General features: G+C 46.7%; 2 protein-coding genes across 2 annotated transcripts in view; one reads left to right on the top strand and one right to left on the bottom strand.

Moving 5' to 3' along the window:
• Window positions 1-1,599: 1,599 nt before the first annotated feature.
• On the bottom strand, window positions 1,600-2,894 carry TMEM170A (transmembrane protein 170A). The gene is made up of 3 exons (XM_079316454.1): window positions 2,733-2,894; window positions 2,480-2,650; window positions 1,600-1,918 (listed from the first exon to the last, which is right to left on the bottom strand). The coding sequence occupies exons 1-3, from the start codon at window positions 2,854-2,856 to the stop codon at window positions 1,788-1,790; spliced, it is 426 nt and encodes a 141-aa protein (XP_079172580.1). The 5' UTR covers window positions 2,857-2,894; the 3' UTR covers window positions 1,600-1,787.
• Window positions 2,895-2,931: 37 nt separating this feature from the next.
• CFDP1 (craniofacial development protein 1) overlaps window positions 2,932-25,351 on the top strand; it is a 61,535-nt gene continuing 39,115 nt past the window's right edge. The window contains exons 1-5 of the mRNA XM_079316453.1: window positions 2,932-3,307; window positions 3,372-3,480; window positions 4,184-4,415; window positions 6,125-6,225; window positions 20,087-20,191. Of these exons, the coding sequence (XP_079172579.1) occupies window positions 2,947-3,307; window positions 3,372-3,480; window positions 4,184-4,415; window positions 6,125-6,225; window positions 20,087-20,191 (908 nt within the window). The 5' untranslated portion in view covers window positions 2,932-2,946. The remainder of the gene's footprint in view (window positions 3,308-3,371; window positions 3,481-4,183; window positions 4,416-6,124; window positions 6,226-20,086; window positions 20,192-25,351) is intronic.

Raw genomic sequence — 25,351 nt, 5'->3', positions numbered from 1 at the left:
ACAGGGCTCTCCCCAGATCCAGGGTTTAGTGTATGTTACACCACTTGGACCTCACCCACCTAAGGAGAAGAATTCACATTAAATTATTTCCTAAACTGCCTATCTCTATTCCCTGATTTAACATAGGCTAAAATTTAGAGTAATCTCAGTAAGTAGCTCCTGCAAAACATGTCTCACCATCAACAGACCACTTCAGAGGAGTCTGTGCATAAAGAAACCCTTTTCCATGATATACACAATGCCCTGTTGAAGGATCACAGAATCAATTTACTTTAGAAAAGCCCTCTGAGATCGAGTCCAACCTCTGACTGGTCACCACCTTGTCATCCATATCATGGCACTGAGTGCCACATCCAGTCATTCCAGCATGAGGACATGGGCTCATGGTAGATAAATGGTCCCAGGAAATGCTGCAGGTACAAAAGGAACAGATTTGAAACCAGGGGAATTCAGTAAAGACACAGATGGGAACTGTTCCCTGAAAGGCTGGACACAGACAGCACTTTCCCTCTGCAGCCAACAAGGTTGAGCTGGGTACAAACATAGACCACAACAAACCTCTGGGGCTGGCTACACTGCCCAAACACATCCCTGGAATTCAACCTCAGTTTCCCAAAGAACCAAGCCCCAGGAAACACCCAGTTAGCTGCTCAAGTGCCCCAGCCATGTGGCACAACTTGGGGCACAAGTGCAGAGCTGCCAATTAGTCACTTAAAACCAAAACAACTAAAAAATTTCATGAGGAGACAGTACTGCATGTGGATAGGGGTTGATTTGGGACTGTGTTCACATGGACACAGGAATCACCCAGGCTCCTGTCAGGAGCCTAGCAGCTCTCCCAGCCCCTGGCATGCTGTTGGCTGGATGCTGAAAACACAGCACAGTCCCCACTCCAGGGACACCCCAGATCACAACCCAGCCTGGCCATGCAGCTCTCAGCAGCAGCAAGAGGGATTTTATTCAAGCTGGCCAATGCCACTTCCAGATCAGTGCAGACACCCAGCTCCTCCACACCAACATGAACAGCAGCAGCAAGGGAGAATGGGCTCATTTGAAAATTTGAATCTCTTTCAAAGCCTAAGGAGAAGCTGTGCATGCCCACATGTACCTGGGATTTCTGGAGTGCCCATTCTACTGTGCTCTGCCTCTGGGCAGAAGGGCGTTGCTGTAATAAAATTCACAAAATCTTTTTTACAACAGTTATTTCCCCTGCACAACATTCACAGCCAAAGTTTCCAGACAGAAATTTGCACTCTCATCCATCTACAATGAGTTCTCCTTCTGCTGCTCCCAAATCCACTACGGCTATGACCTGGTATTAAGAAGTTTGGGCCAGGAAGAAAACAATTTTTTTTTTTTTAATTAAAAAAACTGACATTAAAAGAGCTTCTGGTTCACTCAAAACCAAGCAACAAAGCAGTGAGTGAGCAGTGAGGACACAATGTCATTCTGGTCCTGTTCCTACCCCAGCACAGCTGGTGTCACATTTTAGTCATGTCCTGCTGCTACAATTCATCACTGGTGAAAGGTACACGGGTCTCCTCCTCTGGTAGCATTTTCCTACCCTCCAGATAAATAAATTTCACTTGGCACTTAATGTTACCAAAAAGTAACAAAATTCACAATTTTTAAATTTCAAGCCAGGCTGGAGGCAGGAGCAAGCTCTCCCAATTCCTTAAATCAGTGGAAGAAGCACAGGGCTGGAGCTGTGCTCCCTGTGATTTGTTCTGAGGCAGCAGGTCCTTTGCTCCTCCTTTGGTTTGTGTTCTCCAGCCTCTCCAGAGGAGCTACAGAGTGGCCAGAATGCGCAGGAAGGAAACCACCACCACACAGAACGTCTGGCCCACCCCAAAAATGAGGGCCTCAAAGGGAATCATTTTTTTCCCCGCAGCTCTGTAAACTCCAGCAATGGCAGCACCTGTGGAGAGGGGGAAAAGCTGAGATGTGAATGAGGCAGCTGCTCTGCCACAGGGATGAAGGGGAAGTGTCAGGGTGTGAGGCTGGGGCAGAGAATAGTGAGCTCTGAACCTCTCCCTGCACACCAGCAGGCAAGAATGCTGTGCTGGGGATGTCTCAGCCAGTAACCAGCATGTGCTGAACTGGTGCTGAAACTCTGCTGAGGCCTCCAGCAGGTGTGGGGGGGTTGGGGTGGCTGAGGACATACCTTTGTCACAAGATCCCACCCACAGGCAACAACCATTACCCAGTTCTGGCACTAACACCAAAACTCTGAGAGATTTTCCTCCAGGTGCTCAGAAATGTGAAACCCTCTTGGCCCTGCACCATCGGGCACGTTTGGTATGCCCGATGCAGGGCTCGACACGGGGTACGGTCCAACCCTTTCAAACGTGGGGCAGGGGAAAATGAAGGCAGAACGTTAAACTCCGTCCCGGGGAACACCCGCTACTCCGCGCGTTCCCCAAGGCAACCTGTGACCAGCACAGAGCCCCCGGGCGATACCGCCGGGCACTTGCCGTACTTGTGAGGGTGCCGGCGGTGATGGGTCCCACGATGCCCATCAGCAGGACGCTCACGGACATGAACCGGCCGTACTTGTGGTGCCGGAGCGTGAAGAGCGCAAGCAACGCGGCCGGGACGTGGAAGGCAAGGGAGGAGACGACTGCCCACAGGAAGACGCCGTACCACATCTCTGCGGAGAGAAGGGCTGTGAGGGCGGCCCGCGGGCCTCCAGCGACCCCGGCGGGCGGGCCCCGCTCCGAGTAGGGAGGTACCTGGGAAGGTGGAGAGCGGGCTGGAGTAGGTGGTGGTGCCATTGCCCATGCGGGGCACGAGGCGAAGGCTGAGGATTTGCTGCAGGAGGCCGCCGCCACCGCCGCCCGCTTCGCCGCCCTCCATCCCTGCACCCGCCCCGCCGCCGCCGCCATCCGCCACCGCCTCTTCCGCCCGCCCGCTTCCGTCGCCACGGCCAATGGGAAGTTTTGTAAGATGACAGACAGCGTTCACGGCCAATCACCGCTGGTCTCCTGGCAGCCGGGCCCCGCCCTGACCCCGCGCTGCCATGGGAACGGCTGTGGGCCGCAGGGAATGCTGGGAGCCCCGGTGGAGCCCGGCGGGACGCTCTGGCCCGCTTGGCGGACTCTCGTCGCTGCTCCCGGTGCGCGTCACCGCCTCGGAGGCGCGGTCGTTCTTCCTGTCCGCCAGGGGGCGGCCGCGGGCGGCGGCGGCGCTCTGGGCGGCGGCGGGCGCGCAGCGAGGCGCGGGGCCGGGCCGGGCCGCAGCATGTCGGAGTCCGAGTCGGAGCAGGAGCAGTACTCCTCGGCCGAGGACGACGACTATGTGCCCTCAGGTGAGTGCTGGCGGGCGGGAGCGGCGGTCTGGGCCGTGCCGGCGCTCACTGTCTGTGCTTGCAGGCGCTGAGTACAGCGAGGATGATGAGAGCGAGCTGGTGCGGGAGGAGGAGCCGGCGGACAGCCCGCGGCCGCCCCGCGGCAGGAGGAGCCCCCGCCGCCCCGGCAGCAGGTACGGCCGTGCCAGCCGGGACGCGGGGCCGGAGGAACGGGAACCGCTGCTCTGCGGTCCGGTTTAGCGGCGGAGAACCCGGCAGACATCGTGAAAACCCTCCCCAGCAGGAGTTGTTTATATTAACCTTTTTCAGTGCAAAGCACGCACGTACGGGTTTTTTTTCCGTCAGCCAAATATATACGTACTTTTGTTAAGGTTGGTTTTTATCTAGCCCACGTTCTCCTCCCCTCCTGGTTCCTGTTTTATCCCAGAACCACAGAACCCTGGAATGGTTTGGGTTGGAAAGGACTTTAAAGACCACCTTGCTCCACCCTCCTGCCATGGGGGGGGGACAGCCCCCATGAGATCAGATCACCAAAGCGACATCCAGCCTGGCCCTGAATACTTCCAGGAATGAGACAGCCACAGCCTCCCTGGCCAACCTGTGCCAGTGTTTCAGCACGTTATATACTCACAGAAATGCATGCAAATGGGCCAGCTCACTTCAGGGGCACTGCCTGCATCAGTCTCGCTGTATTTTCTGAGCAGCATCAGCTTTTAATAAAATACATACACTCCCAAGGTTAAGAGACAACCTCCCAGATTGGATGTCTTAGTAAAAATATGAAATACTGTGTTGCTTCACCCAAGCTTCCAGTTCAGCTCTGGAATAGTTGCAGCAGCTCCATATATATTTTTTCTTTTTGGCATCTGCTTTCAGGAAGAGGAAGAAAGGTGGTCTCTTGCTAGAGCCAGATGAGAAGGAGGAAGAAAAGGCCCAGCAGAATGGAGAGGAACAGAAAGAAGAGGAAGTGGATAATGTAGAGCAAGTAAAAAGAAGCAGAGAAGAAGAAGAAAAAAAGAAAGAGGATGCTCTTTGGGCCAGTTTCCTCAGTGATGTAGGACAGAAACCCAAAGCAGCGACTGCCACACAAGTGACACAAATCAAGAAGGTAACAGAGGCCTGGGCCTGCACCCAGGGGGTGTGGGGAGGGCCTGGAGGTTTAGAGCATACTGCCTTGGTTCTGGCTGGTACCAGGTGTTGGACAGAGCTGGGGAAAATCTGGGGTTGCCCCTGCCCTTTCTGTTTTGTAAGACTCACATTCCCTGATGGGCCTGATTGCAAGGTGCTGGTTTTGGAGCTGTTTGTCAGCATCTTGGAGTGTTCTCTGCAGCCCTCTTGGCTTCCCTTCCTGATCCTGGATTCCTTTTTTGACAGGAATCATATGAGCTTTGGTCTGAGTTATGCCTGTGGGCACAGCTCTCCCTGAGGCTTGTGCCTTTCCTGATGCTTAAAAGAAAAATTAAAAAGGATGGCTCTGTGTGTGTGGGGAATGTGTGAATGGGGAAGCACAAGGGGTCTGTCCATCCTCATAGAGGGGGTCTGGAAGGTGCTGCATGTGGCACATCTGTAGCAAGATTGACTCTGCCTTTCTTGTGTGCTTTGTAAGCCCCAGTAAGGTGCTCTCAGTGTGCAGAGGTTTTTCTGGAGAGAGAATTCTATGTGTGGTAGCTATTTAAAAGGATTTGATTCTCAGTAAAACCAAGTGCATGTGTTTCCCTGTCAAAACTTTTCACACTTTAGGTGGTAGAAGGGAAGAACATACCACAACTGAGACTCAGTTGCTAGACTATCAGTTTGGGGTTTTTTTAAATGGTCAGCTAAAATAAATGTTGAGTAACAGAAGTCTGGAGTCTGCCTGGTGAGTACAGTTCTGACTGTGTGAAGCTTCTTTCTGTGACTGTTGGAAAGTTGCAGAGTGAGTATAGTTTTGTAATATTGATTGCAGCTTTTGGAAGGAGAGTCCTTTCATCTTAGCCCTCCTGCTTTTCCTTATTACTGACTGAAAGCTGGGGTGGTTACTTGTAGAGTCAGAGGGAAGGAGAGAAGTGAACATTTTCTTCTGAGCACTTGTACTTTTATGGGCAGGTTGCTAAAATGTGAGATATCTTTGAAAGTTCCTCCATAGCCTGGAATAATTCATGGAGACGTGGAGTTCCTCTGTTCTCTTTGGGAATTTCTTGGGCTTGCATTGCCTGTTTGAAGATCTCTGTGGAGTCTGATTGATTTAGAGCAAGAATTTGGGTTTAGTTTTGGTAACTTACAGTGTCTGTGGGTTTTTTATGTATCCTTTGAGCAGCTGTAGCTGTGACTGAGTAAATTAAGAGCCATTGTTGACTAATTGCATAATAAAGATTTTTCCTTTTCAAATAAAAGAGATGTTATTGACAAGAATGGAGATCACTGCTTTTTCTGCTGATGAGTTTTGTTCTTATCTATTCTTGAGTGAAAATAAACATACTTTCTTGGAATTCACCTTGGCAGCTTTCCTGCTTGGTGGTGCTTGAGAGAACCAAGCCTCCAGCCTTTTGCTTGCTTTCTCAAGCACTGCAATGTTGCTCCTTCCTACATTTATTACAATTTCACTTCTTGTTTTAGTTTGTTTTGATCCTAGAGCTTCAGTGACAGCCTGGAACCAAAATGGGGAGTTTCATTCTGGTGGAATGAAATTATTTATTTCTTTATCTTGCCTATGGGTGACTTGCTTTGACCACCAGTCCAAATTGCAGTGCTACCCAAGGTCTGTGTTGGGCCCTCGGGCCTTTGGAATAATAATTTGGCTTATGCATTATTTTGCTTTCTCCTTCATGTATTTTGTAGGCTGAAGAAGAGAACAGTGGAAATAAACCTCAGGAGAAGCCAAAAGATTCAGGAAAAGTGACAATCACCAAAACGTTTGATTTTGCTGGTGAGGAAATCAAGTAAGTTGGCAGATGTGGTATGTCCATTGTGGGCCCAGTGCAAACTGGGTGCTGCAGTCCTGGGGGCAGGCTGGAGCTGAGCTCTGAAGCACAGTGGGTTTTTCTCTTTCCTTTACACTGTTTTTTTCTTTTATTGTGAGCACGTGCAGATCTCAGGGAAAACGAGGCCAAGATTTTCCTGCATGGGAACTGGAGAGTATCCTTGTATGCAGACCTCAGTCTTTACTCAACTGCAGAACATTCATAAATGTAATTCAAATTCACTTAGGCTTCCCCATCTGGCCAGTGTTTATAATGGTTGGCAGAGCTCCTTGGTGGCACTGTCACTGGGAAGGTTGAGACAAGGAGGGGATGAGGGAATGCATTTTATTCCTTCAGCCTAGGCCAGGTTCTGTGCTGCAGGCAGGATATTGGCCAGCACTTTCCCTGGTGGTGTTTACAATCCACCACAAAGATTTGCAGGCAGTTAGAGATGTTTTGCTGAGCAGACCAACAGCTGGGTGTTTTTGCCTCTGAATCAGCTGCAGCAAAGGGGATGGTCTGGGTAAAATCATGCTTTAGGCTGAGTTGGGCTTACAGGAGGCCAGGTATTTTATAAATGCATAAGACCAGAACTGAGGGGCCTGGGTGAACCCACCTGAAATCTGACTGCCCTGTGAACTGCTGGTTCTTATCATAGGGGATTTTATTTATATATAGCAGGTTTTGTCAGACTAACTTGGTCGGTTTCATGTGACAGCAGAGGGCAGCAGTTCCCAGCAGTAACGCTCTGAAATCTGGAGGAGGAGGCAGAGCTGGGGCTTCTGCTGCTCTTGCTTTTCACGTTAGCACTGTTGCCTGAGCTGTTTGGAGGATCTGAGGAGAGCTGTGAGCCATGAGCCATGGCAGGGACTTTGCTACCTCCCTGGGCAAGCCAGACCCCTTGGTCACTGATGAACTTTGTTCACTTCATTTGCTGTCTTATGGAGCATTGGTTGCCTTATGTGAACAGAAGTTGTTCAGGGCTTCTAAGATGCTGATTTTATGCTTTTGACATCAGTATCTTATCTGTATTTTCTTAAGAACTGTAACTAAGAAAAAGACATCTTTTCCTGCACCATTTGCTTTTTTAGTATCCTTTGTACTCCTCAGTGCTTACTGTTTCCCTTGGGAAACTGCAGAGGAATCACTAGGAATTTCTATAGATTTTTGATGAAATAGGTAATAGCTGGAGCCTGGTGACAATGAGACTGTAATTCTGCAAACACCAAGGCTAATGCATGTTTTGTTTACAGCACTTATTGTATCAATTGTTTACAGAACCAGCAACAGAAGATTTGCAGTGAGGTCTGAAGTGTTGGTACCAGAGTTACAACAAAGTTATGTTCTTGAGCTCTTGGATAAAAAAAAATCCTTTTTGCCCCCTTGATTTTTGTGATTTGCAAAGCTATTCTTTTATGTTGTTTGCTACATCTTGCATCTTTAAATGGGTTACACTCTTAGCTGTGGGTAGGGTACAAGGTGAATTTGCTACTCACAGCTGCTGGTACTTTCCCCTAATGTGAGCCCCTCTGGGCTGCTCTTTCTTCAGAATAGCAGGAGGTTGTCTTTGCACCACCCCAACGTCTGCAAATGCTCTGAATACCAAACACTGGCTTCCTTGCCTGAGGAAGCAGCTGGCAAATCATTGCTTATAAAAGGCCACCACACGTTAGTTGTATGTGTGTGCATTTCTGGGCTGAAGGAACTGCAATGAGAGCTGTCTCTGTTGCTTGCCTTTCTAAATGGTTTGAGGCTACTGTTGAGTGTTGCTCTTGTGAAAGCTTGAGATGAATTTAGATCAGTATTTAAGCAGTGAAAGATTCAGGGCACAAATTTTCACAGTCTGCTCACTGAAGCTCTTAACAGAAGACCATTTAGCCCTGATCTCCTGTTGCAGAACAATTTATTTTCTCCTGTAAGAAGATGGTATGATTTTTCTGGCCTGGTTGGAGTAGCAGAAATGGCTTGAAAGGAATCTCCAGCTACAGGGCTGTACTGGAATAGTAAAGGGGCTTTGTGTTGTCAACTCCCCTGTAGAGAGTTGTACTTAATGTCTGTTTTGATGAGTCCATGCTTGTATCAGTTGCCAGTGATGAACTTCAGCTTTGGAGTGTTAAGAATTAAAAATTACCAAATGAAGATTTTAATTTAGTGGCTTTCAATTTTGTAAAATACATGATATAATTTTGCCTTGTAAAACTAAAGCTGTTGAATTCTGGAACTGGAAATAATCTGAAACTGATTGCAGTGCTTCCTGGTTGGGATTTTTTTGTCTGTTTTTCCTACCTCCCTCACGTTAAATAGATTAGGAGCAGCAGGTGACTGTCACCCAAATGGCTGTAATTGTGAGCAGCAAGAGCATTTGCAAAGGCAGTTCAGCATCTAAATGCAAGAAGCTCCTTTGAAGCCTCTGGTTTACAAACTTGCCTCACAGTGCAGGGTGTGTTTTTGCATTAATAGGAACTTGCATAGTGGCAGGGTTTAACTGTTGCAATTTGTAATTGCTTGATTTCTCTTTGGTACTCCGAAAGGATTTGGTTCTTGGCTTTCTTTAAATCTCTGTTGTGCTCAGTGCATCAAAATGGTTCTTCTGTGCTCTTTCCATGAAAGTGAACTTTGTGTCCAGCTGGGGCTGCAGCAGAGTGGAGCTCACATACATTGAGCTGGTCTGGCCCCATGGTGTCAGTGTGACAGCATGTGAGGGAAGGGCAGAGTCAGGTGATTGATTGCTGTCAAAACAGATTTTACTTGGAAATATCTCTGTTTTAATTTGGCTTGTGGAAGGCAAAACTAAGTTAACAGGAGTAATGGCTTGGGTGCTAATTTGGGAATGGGAGGGCTGTGTTCAGCACCTTGCTTCATTCATACACTGCAGATTCCAAGTAAAGGAAGCTTTATATTTCTTTTGGTTTGTTCATGTGGTTTATTTAAAGCCAGAGCTTTACACAGGTTATTCTTGTGGTGGGAGTGCTGTCCTGGTACTGCAGAGTTGCTGTGATGTACTGATGGTGCTGTATTGTGCTGGCAGAGCTGTGGCTTGTGCTGCTTCAGTGCCTTGGCTGCTTCTCCATGTGCATGAACCAAGGAGCCAAAGCAAAGCTGTGGTAGGGCTCCACTCTCCATCTGTCAATGGGGAGAGCCCTGCTCTTGTCCTGAAATCTGGCAAGGTGTTCCTGTCACAGCTCCTTTTACTTTCTCACAGTGATGGGTGGGCTCCATGCTGAGCTGGTGCATTGCATGGGCCAAATCAAAGTAGGGAGAGCCAGTGCCAAAAAACAACGTCACACTGTTTGACTTGCTGCTGGATATAAGGATTACTTAAAGTTTATATAGTTCTGTAGAAAGAGGTGGGCAAACTCATGTCAAAACAGTGTATTGAACTGTTCTGAGACATGAACTACCATCTCTGGATAAGGGCTCCCTGTTGTTGACTTGTGTAGGAAACCACATTGTGACTGGCTTGCTGCTGTAGGACTGCTTTTACTTGTGTGACCACTGTGCTCTGAGGAAACAAGTGTACTGGTACATGTGCTGAGCAGAGTTGAATGGCAGCTTGTATTCTGGGTTAGGGAACATGATGGTTCACAGTGCAGCTATTTCATCTTAAAAGTGCTAAAGAAGTACCTAAGTGATCTGATTTATAACCAGATAGTTATGAGCTTAAATTACTGTAGTAATTACTGAGGTTTATACTGGCTGAATTTGATACTTCATCTGCCACAGTTGAAGTATGGGTTGAAAATGAAAACCTGATTTTTGTCTGTTACTGTTTGTAAGGGGTTATCATCTAGGATGTACCTGGACAAAACCTCATTGCTCGTTCTGTGTTGCTGCTTCACAGGTTTTCAGCCTATGTCAAGGATTCAAGATTATTGAGGAGATTGTTTTCAAGTTGAAATTTAAGCCCCTTAAGTTGAGGGGCTTAGTGGTGAAGTTCATGACTTTTTGAGCAGGAGAAGCAAAGGTAAAGGGAGATGGCTGAGGGCAGATTCTTGTCAGGGGGCTTGCCTGTGCTAATGAAAACCCTTTCTTGGCCAGTACCCCTGTCTGTACAAGAATGCCATTGACAGTGGGAATTGTGCAGGTAGAGATACAGACCATGGATGGAATTTCTTTTTTTGTGTCCTGTGAAGTCATTGAGGTTTAACTTAGGCCTGATTGGGTGAGATGGTGAGGCCTGAGCCCAGTCTGAGGTGTTGTCCAGGCTGCTGAGCTCTTCACCTTGGTGAACTCCTCAGAAGAGTTGTGCAGAGCTGGTGAAGGACTGATTTATTCCTTTGCAACAAGAAGTGCTGACCTTAGAGTAGAGGTGAGGTTATAATTCAGTTCTCTGTAGCTGTACAGTACTGCTGCTTTGGGATTTCTTTATGCTGCCTCTCTTTACTGAAATATTGATTTTCTGGTTTTAATTTTAGCTCACCTGTGTGCTTGTTGGATGGACATCTATGTCCTAGACTGCTCACTGTTTTAACTCTGGATCTGCTGTCCTCTTCCAGAACTTCAGCCACTTGATCCCAGATCCTATTTAGGAGATAGCAGGTGGAAAGGGCTGCAGGAAAAACAGATCAGATACCTGAGAACAGCCTGAGCTTTCCACAGCCCTTGCTCAGCTCTGATTCCTTATCAGTGGCCATGATGTCCTCTGCTCCTTACCTGATTATTGAGACCAACCAAATGTGACAGGGTTGGCAAACAAAGGGTATGTTAGCTGAGGAGTTTGGGAGGCTGTCACCTATTTTGTCACAGTTAAGGTAGCTGTCTGAGCAATAGCAGCTGCTTCTGCTTTTTCCTGGAAAGCAAGAAGAGTAGAAGGAAAATTTTGATGCTGATGATGTATTTCAAGGGGAATGGATAAAAAGGCAGGGAATTGACTCTCACAAGTCTCAAGATTTAGAGCTGGCACGGAGAGTAATTTCTAAAACATGTAATTGTCCATCTGTGTTCTTGCTCTGTGGTCTCAGCATGGCCCAGTCAGACCTGTCAGGCTAATGAGCAGTGGGAGAGCATGTGACACCATTAACTCTCTCCTTTCTTTGTGATGCTTTTCAGGGATCTCAGTAGATGAATCAATGCAAGAGGTTGGCAGCATGCTCACACTTCTGGCTGGGTGTGAATCTTGGTCATTAGTTTTGTGCTCGTGGGGTTTTGAGCAATGCTGAGTGAAGCACAGTAGCTTTTAAAATCAGGAGAAAGATCAGGAGTTGATGTTGTAGGTGGTGTGGTGCACATCAGGTCAAGGCTGATGTGTTTGACATCTTCCATATGTGTTTTTTTGAAAAAGCCTTTGTTGTATTGTTTATACCTGTGAGAAGGCAGGTGAGCATTACCAGAATGTGTATCTTGAAGCCTGATATTTGCAAAACCCTGCCTTTTTTCCAGGTGGATAACAAGTGCTACACAGCTTTCACCAGATGAGGTGGTTGGTGTTGTTAGGCTAGATATGGAAGGCAATAAACTGAAATAATAGGAGCAGAAGAGGAAACCACTCATATTTTGATGTACTTTTTGCAATGGCTTTGTTTGCAGTAGCAAAGTGTTGTTAGGAAAAGACAAATGAATTTCAATGGCCCTTTGAAAAGCCACTCCTTGAGGACTTCTGTTTCATGTTGGTGGCAGGTAGTGCCAGATATCAGTGAGGTTTTATTCTCAGTCCTCCTTGGCTAAGGTGATCTAGAGAAATGTGTTCTAGCCACTTTCTGAAGGAGGCTTGCATGGTACAAGAACTTTGGCTTTTAAGGTTTTCCCAGAAATGTAATCTGAACAGTATAAGCCTGGGGATGATGCTTTGCAGCTGTAAGATAAATCAAACCATCCAGAATTACATAGAATATGAATGTGACCACTGTTTAGAGGTGGCAGAGTAGAAAATGAGTGCTTGCTTTTTTACCACCAACCATCAAAATGCTGATGTTGGCATAATGGGGTGCAGCCAGCAGCCTGTTTCTGCACTTATGCTGTTGTTTTTCTTAGAGGTCAGAGCATGCCTCAGCTATCCACAGTTTATATTGGCTTTTTCCAATTTAAAGAACAACTATTGATTTTTTTTTTTGGAAGCCAATAAGTGGAAATACGTTACCTTTCAAGAATGACAGTATCTCAGGGCCCATTTTGATAACCTTTCCTCTGTGTGCATCCATTCCCTGGTGCTTCAGAATTTCCCTGGGGAATCCTGACATTGTATGATGCTGACAGTGGCTCAGAGATGAGGTTAGTAAGCATGAGCAGGAGCTGTGCTGTGTGCTGCTTCACTTGTGAGCCATTTGCCTTTCTCAGAGGCAGCTGCAGAAATTGTGACTTCATAAACATCAAACTTAGCCAGGACTCTAAGCCAGAGCACTTGCTTCTAAAATAAATCGTGTTATGGTTTGCTTAATGTGCTTGGAAAAGGAGAATGGGCTAATGAACAGTATCTAATCAGGGTTTTTTCATTAGTAGATGTGCAGATGAGGCTTCTGCTCAGAGGGGCTGTGACTTGCAAAGTGTTACATAATAGCCCTACACTCACCAACATGCTGACCCCTGTTGTCTTCCTTTATCTCAACATGCTTTTGAAACTCCCAGAGTGACTGAGCAGATGCCCACCTGAAAGTCATCTTTGGCTTCTTTTGTGGCTTCCTGCTTTCAAGGAAATTATTTATGTGTGCTGGTTTCATTTGTGTGGTTTTGCTGGTAATTGGTGTGATGGCTCAGCTGGGATCCCCAGAGGTAGGAGGAGTCTCAGAGCATCTCCAAAATGATGGATTGACCTTCAGATTAACTTGGGCATTTCTAGGTCTTTCAAACCTGGGGTGTCTGGGTGTGGATTGGCTTTGGGACCTGGATGACAAACTGCATTGTCTCATTTTCAGGTTCTTCTGTGTGTGTTCTGCCTGAGTTCTTTGTAAGTCAGTGTGGAAATCAGTAAAAATCACACCCTTCCCCAGCAGGATATACTGTTTCTTTATCTGGCTCTCAGGTAGTTTCTTGGCTTTTAAAAATCTGAAAACAGAAGATGATTATTGACCTATTCAGGTCTCACAGGAGCTCTTCTGCTATTGGTAAGGGGATCTTTGGTCCCTCTGTTCAAACCTTCATCTCAGGGGCCTCAGATCCAGTCCCAGCATTTTGCTGCTTGGCCTGTTTCCCTTGTTTCCAAGCTGCTGCTCATTCCTAACAGCCCCAGGCTCAGAAAAGGGCTTTTGATGTCTGGTGAGATGCTGGCAGAGCCTGCTTTGCAGGCATTGGGCCTGGGGTTTCCCCTGCTGGAAAGTGCAGCTTGCAAGATGCATTATTTTTTTTCTGTAACTAAGAGATGGTGAAGCAAGAGTGTTTCTGTGTTAGCCTGGAGGGGAGGCAGAGCTGTTTGCTGCCATACTATCTCATTAACACGTTACAAACTGAGCCAAGCTTAGTCTGGCCTTTCCCCCATGGGGATGCTTCTGCTTTGTAGTGTGTGCTGTTTTCTGTTATGATCTGTGTAACCTTTGTGTCTAGTGTTCATGGTTCTAAGTGAATTTGGAACCTCTGACTCTTAATACCAGGAGAGGCATCCATGGCTTGAGCACTGTGGTGTTTTGGGGGAGTTGGAGGGTTGCAGGGATCTGGCTTTCAGTGTATTTGCAGATCAGAGTCAACAGGGTCTGGGGACTGTCACATTGTTAAAGCTCATCTGTTCACCTGGGTTACTCAGCTCAGAAGTGTGTTCCATAATGTGGATTTAATCCTTCTGAGAGGTACAAATTGAAACACAGGGATGTCTCAAAGATTGACAAACTAATGCGTGGTGGGATTTTGAGGCAGTTCAGTGGAGCTGGCCAAGGGAATACTTATCTAGTGTAGCAAGAAGGGACCTGGTACTTGGAGGTGCTTGAAACTGGGGTGAATAAAGCTCCAGTCAATGAGATGAAGGCTTGTGCCCTGGCTGTTGGCTGGCTTCTCCAGAGGGCCATGTTTGGTGTGCTCTACCTATTGCAGGCCCCAGTGGGAGCTTGATAACTGGAGTGCTGCTGCCTTCTGGATAGGGAGCCTCTTGCAGAAGCTGCAAGCAGAAGTCCAAAAGGGGCCTGACAGCTTGGTCAGCATTTCAGGAGGCAGCACTGTCCATCCATTGATGTTTTCTTTGCATCTGTCACAGAATCTTTGTCATACAGGAGATGACAGAAAATTGGTCGTTTCCTTCAAGGCTTACAAGGTTATGCATTATTGATGTTAAAATACCATTCACCTTTGCTGGTTTTCAGGTGAGTTGGTTTGAGATGCATCCAGGGCTGACTGCTTGGATAGCAGCACACCTGCTGTGAGGAGCAGCACCAGGCAGGCAGCTTGGCCCTTGCCTGACTGCAGGAGAGCTCTCATCACATTTGATTCATTTTAGAAACCAGCCAGCTTCTTCTGCCTATCTAGTTAGCCTACAAAATTATCAGTTATTCCAGCTTGGTCTTGTTTCTATTGCTTCAGGGAATAGGCTGAGTTTCCCAGGGAACAGCTTCTCCCACCTGGTTTGAAGAGGAATGCTGCTTTTTTTCTGAAAGGGGGAAAACTAATGTTTCACTTTGAAATGAGAAAAGTGATGGGGGCATACTAATTTTAGCTCTGTCTGCTTTACACCAGGTAATTCAGCATTTACATATGGAGTGTGCAGGCAGATGTGGTCTGGAGTGAAGGTTCACTTGTGTGAAGACTTAATTCCCTCCTGGCAAGTGCTGAACCTGTTCACTCCAGCATTTTCAGGACCTTACAGGTTGGAGGATCTGCCTCTTGTGCAGTGCATCTGTCTGTGGAAGGCACCTGGGACATTGCAGCTCAAGCACAAAAGTCCACCAGAAAATATTCAGAAAAATTATTCCTCAGCTCCAAAGGGATTTTTTTTTTTTTAATAAACCCCTGTAGATGAGTGTTACTTTCTCCTTAAGTGATCATTCCAGAAGGCTGGAGGACTATTTATTGAGACTAAACACAGATGGGGAATATTGAGAAAGGGTAATTAGCCTCATTTTTGTCCCCTTTGGTCTGTGATTCCCCAGAGCTAACAACATTAAGATAGTGTGAAAAGTTTTATAACTGTGTTAGGTCTAAACTGGGGCAGGTTTCCCAAGCGAGGAGTGTGTCCTGAGTACAAGTGGTAAAGAGCTGGCATTTTCCACAGCTTCCTTTCTTCTTCTCCCTTTCTCAGCAGGGAGGTCAGGGAGAGGGTGACTTTGTGCTGCTGTAAGTAAAAAATTTAACTGTCTACTCTGCTCTAAGTCCTCTTACACCTACATACCAACATATGCTTTCTCAGCCTGATGTGCACCAGCTGTTTTGTTAGGAGAATGTTGCTGTGTTGAGCCACCTGGGGGTAAATTGGAGGGATTTTGGCACTTGGGATGCATAAGGTTGCTATTACACAGCAGACTACAGATAATTAGCCTGCAAGCCTTCTTGCTATGCCTGTTTGTCTTTCCCAGCTTGCCCTTACCCTGCCTCTGTTTCCCCTCTGTGCAAGGATGAAGCTGTGCTGGCACACTTCTCCAAGGGCTTGCAGGGCACCTTGCAGGTCACTGCTGAGCTGGGCACTTTGCTGACACACTGCAGCATTGGCATCCCTTATGCAAGTTCTGTTTCTGGCCAGCAGGACTGGATTCAGCTGTGCTGGATGGAGGCATCTGAGCCCCACACTGGGGCAAGTCCTGAGCTGTGTTGTGTTGTGTTGTGCCATGATGTGATGGATTTGGAACCTCCTGTTCACCCTGGCAGCTCTACACCTGCTGTAAGCAGACAAGCTGGTGTGTTAGACTCACTCTGCCACTGAACTAAATGAAAATCTGGGTTTAATCCCCTTCTGCAGATTAGCTGGAGCTGTCAGCATAATGCTCATTCCAGCATGTATTCTTCCTTCTTTGTAGCAGTTTATGTGGCTAAGGCCACTGCTGGGAGCAGATCAACCACTGCTCTTAAATTAATCTGCTACATTGCAGTACTGTAAGTGCTCTGTGGAGCCCTTTCTGGGACAGCCTTGACATCAGGTGTTGTCTTCATGTGGTTTGTTCCCAGTGTACATAACCTGAGGCCTTTGCCATGCACTTAGGTTGCAGCATTTCAATTGGTAACTGTGAAAGGAGGGTGATAAGTTCTTCAGTGAAAGTTGAAACTAACCCACCACTGAGCACCAAACCAGCAGGCTGAGTGGGTATGGCTATGCCTAAATGTTTGCCTACTATTGTGAGCTTGGTTCAGAGATGAAGGGTCTTAAGAAGGACATCTGTAAGTATTTGAGGCACTTAGTGATCCAGTTTCTAGCACGTTTTCCTTTTAATAAGTTCTAAATATGGAAGACATTTCTATTTTATAGTTCCACAACACCTTGTACAGTAGCATCATCTGTGCTACCAGGCTCCAACTTGGTCCCAAAAATTAATAACTGTTCTGTGTTTTGGAAGTCTTACACAATTTAATAGCATAGCTGTGTAATGAAATCTCTGTGGCAAACTGATGAGACTGAGTGGTTTTGTGTGTGAATTACAGGGGCTGCAAATGGGTGAGACACTAGCTACTTGTTTTATTGCTGATAATATACTTATTTTCATGTTTATTCCTGGATTACAATGTGTGAATAGCAACCCAGTAAACAGTCAGGCAAATAGTTACTTATCAAGTATTTAAAAGTGAAAGGTCTTGTAATTTTCCTTGGTAATGACTGTGATTTCTTCCAGCTGGATTAATGACTCCCATTTCTCCCCATGAAGAACAAGAATTGTTTTGGTTTCTACATGGAGAGAGTTATTGTCTCTCACAATAATGCAGACCAGAGGATTTCTTTTTCCTTCCTGGCCTAGGGTCTGGGAAAGGTTGAAATGTGCATAACCTGAATTAATACCTTGTAAAGCTCTTTACTGCTCTTCCGTCATTCCTGGAGTGGTGCAGGAGTTGCTGCTGGCATCAGCCCAGCAGCAGCCTGCCTCAGAGCAGCTTTTGTTTCAGTTTATGAGGCAATAAGTTGGTCTTGTGATGGAATTGCCTTGAAAGGTCACTTTTAATTACATTTCTGTCGCATTCCTCTGTCCTCAGCTGGGCACTCCTGGTGGAACAGGTTGCATACAGCTTTGCAGCTGAATTTCTGCAGCACACAGCTCCAAAAATATATGTTAGAGCAGCTGCTGGCAGGCCAAATGGAGCAAAGGAAATGGAACTAAGTGTTGTATTTTGTGCCCAGCCTTTGTTACTGGTACCCTGAGGTGGAGGAGGGTGTGAGAATCAAAGCATAAGTAAAGCCTTGGTAGCAACCTGTCTCATACCCCTGGATAGCTGAAGTGTCTGTCATTGGAGGCCTGTGCCAGACTCTCCCTGTGCATCATGTGCTTTCTGCTTTCTCACCCTCTCTGGGGTGAGCATTGTCCTGTTCTGAGAGCTGTGGCCTGCAGTGCTGATCCAACCAAGAGTGTGCTAACTCTTATCAGAGTGCAAATCCCTAGAGCTGTTTTTCTTTTCAGCCTTGTGTCTATCTTTTCCTCAGCTGGTAGGGGAGACATCAGTTCTGTCTCCAGGCTTGAGAAAGCTGAAGATGCACAGGAGGTTAAGGCCAAGGGCCCAGTGCTGAGATCCCAGCTCTGCCACTGGCTTTGAAGACTTGCTCACAGATCCTGTAAGCTACTTAACTGCCTGATCCCTGTATGTTTGTGGGAGCTGAGCTGGACTGTCAGCTCTCAGTAGAGCCAGTGGGAAGGCATGCTTTCAGTGACCTCTGCCTCCTCTTGGTCCTGCACTCTTCAAGGCCCTGAAACATGCAGGGTTCAACAGCTGGGATCCAACCCAGAAGCAGGTCCTGTGGCTGTTGAGACCAGTGTAGAGTTTGGTTTTTCTCCCAGGGCACGTTTATTATGCTACACCTCTTTTTTTCCTGTGTGCTCCAGGTTGCCTGATGTTTCTCTCTGTGGCTCACATGCTCCCTGCATGCTGGGGGTGCACCCTGATGGCATAGCAGTGCAGGAGGTGATGAGAGGAGAGGGACCCTGCCAGGAGCCAGCACTGCAGAGTGCACAGGAGAGGCTGCTGCTTCTCAGCTTGGCAGGGGTCAGAGCTGCCTGTTTAGGTGCTGCATTTGAAAATAAATAGACTGTGTGATTGCATTGATCTGAACTCAGCCTTATGGTTGGGGGGAATTCTGTCTTATTGCTGTATGAGATACCAAGTTTATCCTGTCAAATGAAATCCATGGATGTGGGTAACCTTTAGTGTATGACTGCTACACAAGGTGACCACTGTTGCCAAGGGCAGTGTCTGAATGGTGTGTTTGGGGTGTTCTAAATTATGATGATGCTGTAACAAGGTTTTTTTTTCTTCCTGAACTGCTTTTCTTCTTTTCTTACCCCTTCCCTTACCAATCTGATCAGCAAACACTTCTAAATATTCATGGTGTGGGATTTGTCTTTATCCACATGACTGCCGTGATTTGAAAGGCATGTGACAATGCAGGGGGGAAATGGGGTTAATCTCCTTCTGCACTGGCAGAACAAGGCTGAGCAGTTGTGCAGCACAGGCATTATTCTTGTGCCTTTTCCACTGTATTTACAGTCTGTGGAGAAGGAGGAAGGAAGTTTCAGATGCTGATTCACTGTCAGGATGGAGACATGGATGCACTAGTTGTGTGCAAGTGAGATTTCAGGACATCAGTGCCTCCAGGGTTTACAGATAACTCCATGTCACTTTCCTTGATGCCCAGTAGACACCTCTCTGGGGCTGCAGCTCCTGGGGTTTCTCCATGACTATTAGCCAGTTCTTTCATGGAATTTGTGGGGTCAGTTTGGTGGGTAGAAAGTAAGCAATGATTAGCCTGACTTGATGCCAAGAGAGATCCCATGACCAGCCAGGCTTTCAGCCTCTCCTCAGCATATGGTCTAGACCAGGGATGAGCCTGCCCATCCTTGTTGGAGCAGATATAGCCAGAAGCCCAGGCTGCAGGAGGGTGAGATGGAGAATTGTTTCTGCTGTGCTGACTGAGCTGTGGGTCAGGCTGCCTCTGTGCCCATAGAGCTGCAGGGCCCTGGAGAGGCTCACAGGCTTGTGCTCCATGGGAACAAAATTGTTAGCTTGGCAAATCAGGGCAACCTCATTAGGAGCTACTGAGAGCGTGCAAAGCGTGTTGCTAGAGGCAGGTCATGGTAAATGAGGGGGCTAAAGTAGCTGGGATTTGCTAACAATTAATTATTGAGTGGTTTTCTAGAGATTCTTTCTCATGTTTATAATTCATTCCCTGCTGTAGATGCCATATTGATTTATAATTTTTTGAAGTTCAATATTTTGCACCCTCAGAGCCTCAAACAAAAATTAACTAGAAAATGAGAGTAAATTTGTACATTCTGCCTTGTCAGAGCTTTCTCTCTGTTGCCCATTCCCAGAGCCAGTCCCCATGCTCTGTTTTGGGCTGCAGATGTTGCCAAGCCTGTGTGCTGTGGGGCTGTTGAGACGTGGGTGGCAGAAGAGCTGCCTCACTGACCAACAAATGAGGAAATCAAGAGCCCAATTAAGAGCCTGGAATTGCCCCCAGTGACCTGAGGAGAGCATTTAGTAGCTGCAAGTCAGATGGGCCTGTTTGAATGAATAAGCATTCCAGTTTGTTGGAAGGAAAAAAAAATCCCTCCTCCCCAAGCTCTAATTAGCTTTTTCTTTTTTTCTGCCATGAATGTAGAGGGTTTGTCACTGGAATGAAATGTTAACAAGATGTGTGTTCTTCAGCTTGCACCTGATAACGGTGATCCCTGTGTGAGGGGATGTGGAGACTCTTGTACCTGTTTTTTGTGTTTACTTGCTGGATCTTTGATTTTATTGTTCAATAAAATCTCTGCACTCTTCCTTACCCTTTGGTTTCTCTCTTTTCCTCCAACAGGGTGACTAAAGAAGTGGACTCAAACTCAAAAGAAGCTAAATCTTTTCTGAAGCAGCAAGAGAAACTGCAGTCAGCAGCTCCAACTTCCTTGCCGACAGTCTCAGGGTGAGTCTGGGATTTCCCTTCACCTCCATGGGCTCTTAGTGAGAAAGATGACAAACCAATAGTGCAAGCACTGCAGTATTTAATGGGTGTTTGTTTTCTGCAGGATTTCAGTGGGAGCAAAACTAGGCCTGGAAGGTGTGATGATTTGGGCTGGAGGGAAGCAGGGGAGGTAACTCGTGAGTTCCAGTGACTCACTTCATAGGATCAGGCTCAAATTTTTTAATACTCATAAATCATTCATCCTGCTAGGGAAATAGTGGTTTGACTGTCTCAAGCAGCCTGATGAAACTGCAGGTAGCCAAGGAACATGCCTGAGATTGCCTGCAGTTCCTTTGACAGGTGCTTCTCAGGGCTGTAAAAAGCCACGTCAGGCTGGGCTGTGACTTCCTAGAGATTTTGGGTGAGCATTTAAATGAGAGATGTTTTTGCCTCTTTGATGTTCTCTAATATAATTTTGATGTGGATTTGTCACTCTTCTGTTCAAGCTCTAACACCTAATTCTGAGATTATCATAATGCTTGTCAAAGATACAAGGAGGTCAGGTCCCCTGTGCATCTGACGTGCCAGTCTGGTTCTTGATGAGCTTGGGAGATCACCAACTTCTTAGGAATAGAGGAGATGTTTCTGTGTTCCAGTGATGATTTTTATTTAAGTCAGTCGTTTGCATTTATATTTGAAAGGCATAAGCTGCATGTGATTTGATCATACAGAAACAATACCCATTAAATAAATTCATTGTCCTTCCCATCTGCTTAGAGCAATTCTCCAGTGTGAGTTAAGGCTGCCTTTCCCTGAGATGCTGTTATTCAGTTGCTGCAGCTGGATTGTCACTCATTTTTCCAGCTAAGTGTTGCATAGCTTGTACTTAGCTCAGGGTAGTGAAAGCATAATGTGTGTGTGTGCATGACCCTTGACAGCTGCTGTTCTCTGAGCTGAATGAAGGCATAGATGAGCATAGTCTTCATGCTCTTGTTCACACTGCACAAGAGTTTGTCTCTGCAGAGCTCATTAATTGTAACTTAAGTGTTGTGTACAGGGTTTTGTGCTGGAAATCTTGCCTAGGGTTGGGCTGGCATTCTTTGTGCAGTTTTGGTGGCCAAAGTTAGTTCGAGTGGCAGCTGAAGCTGGGGCAGCTCTGCACTGTGCACACTGCTGGTGGTCTCATGTTTTCAAACCTGCCTTCCAGTTTCCCCTGCAATTGCCCTGCTGCTCTGAGTGCAGGCAGATTTGGCAGCTCACTGGGAAAGTTCCAGGGGCTGCTCACCTTCCAGTTCAGATGTTTCCTCCTGTATCTTACAGGCCCAGGGGATGTGAGGAGCTGGGTGGCCAGTGGGCCTGTGCAGCCTGGTCATTACCAAGGGGCATGTTGCTTTTGCTGAAGCTTGGATTGCTCAGGAGTAATAGCCACAGCTCTGTTTGAGTTAATGGTGCAGATACCTGAAGAATTCATATCAAATATGGAAAAAAGTGGACTAAAAATCAATATAAAAAATAATGAGTTCAAGGACTTCTTTGACTTTCTTTCAGTGTGATTATTTTGGAAGCAGCTTAATTAGGTCATTGTGCAGCTTGCTGATGTGTGATGTCCTACTGACAGTTGCTTGCCCAGAGCATGAGGTGACCTGGCTGTGGAAAAGGATGGGGAAAAATATCCTGGGCTTGTATGTCTTGCCTTTCTTCAGAGCACCAAACCCCAATGCAGCACAGCCCCAAATACCTTCCCTTTCACAACTTCCTGCAGCACATCCTGGCTTTGTGCAGGGTTCCTACAGCACAGGAGGAGCAGTGGTGTTTGGATCTATATGTGGAACAGCCCAGCTCTCTTGAGGCTTTAGCAGGAGGTTCTCTGGGGCAATCTGACCAGCATGGGCCCTCTGATCTGAGAGTGCTCCAGGGAGTGTTGGACTAGTATCTGAGACTGATCCCTGAGACTGCCAGCAAACATGCTTGCCTTTGGGCTTAGGAAGATGCTTCCAGCTGGGAAGCCAGCCAGGGTATTTTCAGGTGAGAAAATTACTAGCAGGCTTGTGGTATTCCTTAAAGCCAGAGGCAAGCTCCATATGTTAAGCAAATTTCAAAAAGTCATGTTTTAGACTCAAGCCAAGCTATCCAAACCCTGCTGCTCTGGAGCAAAGAGCCACAAGCCTTGGTGACATGCCAGAGCAGTCCTTGGGGACTGACAGAGCCTGGCATAGCCTGACAGTTTTTTGTACTTTTTGTCTACTTAAAATAGAGGTTTTGGGGGAGAGGGTACATTTTTCCCTTATGCATTATGGGAGAGCCCCAGTCTATTGCCAGAAGGCAGTGAAAAACATGATTTTGGGATCTTAGTTGTGCCTATGGACACCCACTGTGCTGTGAGCCATTGTCAGCCCCCAGGAGCTTTGTCAGCTATTAAAAAAAATTTAAAAAGCCTTGCCCTGTGTGTAGGGAATTTGAGCAGCTAAGAGTGGCCTCTCCATCTGGCTTTTCTTTCTTCACCTTGCAAGCAGCATGCATTATTTCTGAATGCAGCCAACCTAGCCTGCATTTATTGAATTTCCCTTCTCCAAACAGACAGAAGTAATCCAGAAAAGCAACAGTCACAAAACCAAACATCCAGCTCCACGTCTCCATGTCACAAACCCTTGCAAACTGACTGGTCCAGGGGAGGGGATGTTTGGGGCTGAAAGTGCATTTCCTGAATGTGTTTAACATCCATACCGGATGTGCTATAAAAAGCTAGATTTGTGCTTGTGAGGGACGTGGGGCTGGTTGGAGGAGAATAATTTAAACATTTGGCTGTAATTAAAGCCAGGAGTACCAAACAACCCACCCAGTTCTCTCAGCAGGCTTTGCTAGAAAGGTCAGAAGCCCTTAGTTCCCAGGGATGTGCTGGTTTCCCAGCCTTCACATTATTCCCATCGTGTCCCCCTGTGACACAGCCAGGCAGTGTTCTGTCAGCAGTGAGTATTGGTTTGGTGAAGAGGTTTGGGTCATGATACTCTGTTCCAGTTGTTTCTGTTGTGCTCCTGGGTTCTGTTAGTCTCTTGCTGATGCCATCAGAGGTATCAGATGTGAGTGGACTCACTGATCCTTCTCACTTGCTGCCCCAATAAATGGGTGAAAGGCTCCCAGCATCTACAAAAGCCCTCCACCTACCCAGCTAAGCCTTCTTGTCTGTGTTTTTAGATCTCGTTTCCTATCCTTAACCACTGCTCCAGGACCTTTTGGGCAAAGCAAGAGAAGATTCTGGCTGTAAATTAAATGCATGACCTGATGGAGGGATCAGTGGGCATTTCTGATACCCCAATAAGTATTTTTTGCTCTCTCCCTAGGCCAGGCAGGACCTGTGAGCAGAGTCCATCATCTCTGCTCTAGTAATCCCATTTTACAAGCAGCATTTGATATTCAGAGGATGTTAAAGCAAATTAAATCCTCCAAGCAGCTTACTGCAAAATGACTCTGTGCATGTACTTGTGAGAGTCGACAGGGGGTTGAGCTCCAGGCTGGGAAAGCCCTGCACCCACCCAGCCCTGCAGTGGGAGCAGCTGCGATCTGCCCGTCAGTTCTTGGCACTTGTCAAAGCACTGTGGCATTGCACAGGGAGCAGTGCTGCTGTAGCAGTCCTGAAAATGGAGTTGGTGAGTCTTATTTGAGATTCTCTTCTAGGCAGCTGTTTCTACACAGCCTGAACAAGAGCCAGGAAGAAAAAGAGGTTTTTCACTGGCTTTGTTCTTGCTTTTTCTTATTACCGAAACCATTTGTAATTAAACGTGGACTTGCTCACTCAGCCCAGCTGTTGCTGTTCTGTTTGATCCTGCCTGAAATTACAGTGGTGGATGTTTGACCTCCTAGGCTTTTTCATGCCTTGTAGGCTGGTATAAACACTGGGTACAGTTTGCCTTTGAAGCAAGCAGGCACTGCTCCCACAGAGTTCAGGAGGTGCTGTGCTCACTGACCCCCAGGCTGTGTTGGGACTGCAAGGGCTTGGACCTCAGGACCCAGCAGGAAGAGGCACTGCAGGAAAGCTCTGACCCTGAGAACACATACTTGCCCTGAACAAAGAAAGCCAGATAAACTCTAGCCAGTTTGTGATGGATGCTTTCCTCCCAGAGCCTACAGTAGAACAGTTCACATGGGCTGACTGTTAAATGGTGTGAAAAGCTTCAGGCCATTTCTTTCAGAAATCATTTACTCTGCTACATGCTAATGTTGGAGTAGAGGACTCCAGCAGGAAGACATCTGTCCATGGCTTTTCTCTCACCTTCAATGTGCAGGAGGTGACAATCTTTGTGGGTGGATAGAGGTGGTGGAAGAACCTGGTGCCTGTTAGAAGCATCCTGACATGTTACTGTAGTTTCTAAGCCAGCCTTCCTCTCCAGCCTGGCCCCTCCTAGGAGTTACTTTGCACACAAAGCTTTTTCTTGCAAAAGATGCTCTTCCTGTGTGAGTTGGCTGGATCCCTTTGCTATTATAATCAGCACAGTTACTTGAGATCATATGTGGACACTGGTGAGACAGGCACAGGCTCTCAGTTTTTTAAATCTTCAGATGATCCAGAGCAAATGCTGCAGTACTTGCATACCTCTCAGGAGGAATTTCATTTCACAGCAATCCATTATTCCTCAGTAAGCAGGAATTCACAGTCTTCAGCTCAGCATCAACTGCAAACAATTATTTAGCTAAAACTCCTGGACATTTTTCTTGTACAGCATGAGTAAGAATGCAAGTAAAGCAAGTAATCAAGACCTTTGGGGTATCTGGAGGTGGGTTTTTTTCAGTAGTTGCTTAAGACTTGAATAGTTCTGCTCTTCCCAGTGAATTCATCTTTCTCCTGCTCTTCCCTTAATGTGCTCCAGAGAGTGCTGTTCTCCCAGATGGAGGGATCCAGCCCCTTGCACCACAGCCAAATGTCTGGGTGTAGTAGCATATGACATACTTTCTGTGGATATGATGAACCAGCTAGGGGCAGTACTCTGTGCCCTAGAGCTAGTTTTACTTATTTCCTATTCATACGCTTTTGTTGTGAAAGATTAAATGTGGCAATAGCTGTTCCAAGTAAATAATTTCTCTTTGGGTCTTAGATCCCTTGTTGTTATTAACTTCATTTTAATTATTCATTGTTAGTGTCTGTTTACTCTTTTACATATATCCACTCCTTGAGTCAATGTAGTAACG

The sequence above is a fragment of the Erithacus rubecula genome, assembly GCF_903797595.1.
Source record: "Erithacus rubecula genome assembly, chromosome: 12".
Classification (NCBI taxonomy): domain Eukaryota; kingdom Metazoa; phylum Chordata; class Aves; order Passeriformes; family Muscicapidae; genus Erithacus; species Erithacus rubecula.
This window is presented reverse-complemented; position numbering and strand designations above follow the sequence as displayed.

What these genes read in the sequence shown, in the direction of transcription:
- TMEM170A (XM_079316454.1), bottom strand. Translation starts at nt 2,856, where the DNA reads ATGGAGGGCGGCGAAGCGGGCGGCGGTGGCGGCGGCCTCCTGCAGCAA. An exon ending in CCCGCTCTCCACCTTCCCAG is followed by an intron (nt 2,651 to 2,732) that starts GTACCTCCCTAC and finishes TTCTCTCCGCAG; the next exon opens with AGATGTGGTACGGCGTCTTC. An exon ending in CACCGCCGGCACCCTCACAA is followed by an intron (nt 1,919 to 2,479) that starts GTACGGCAAGTG and finishes CCCTCTCCACAG; the next exon opens with GTGCTGCCATTGCTGGAGTT.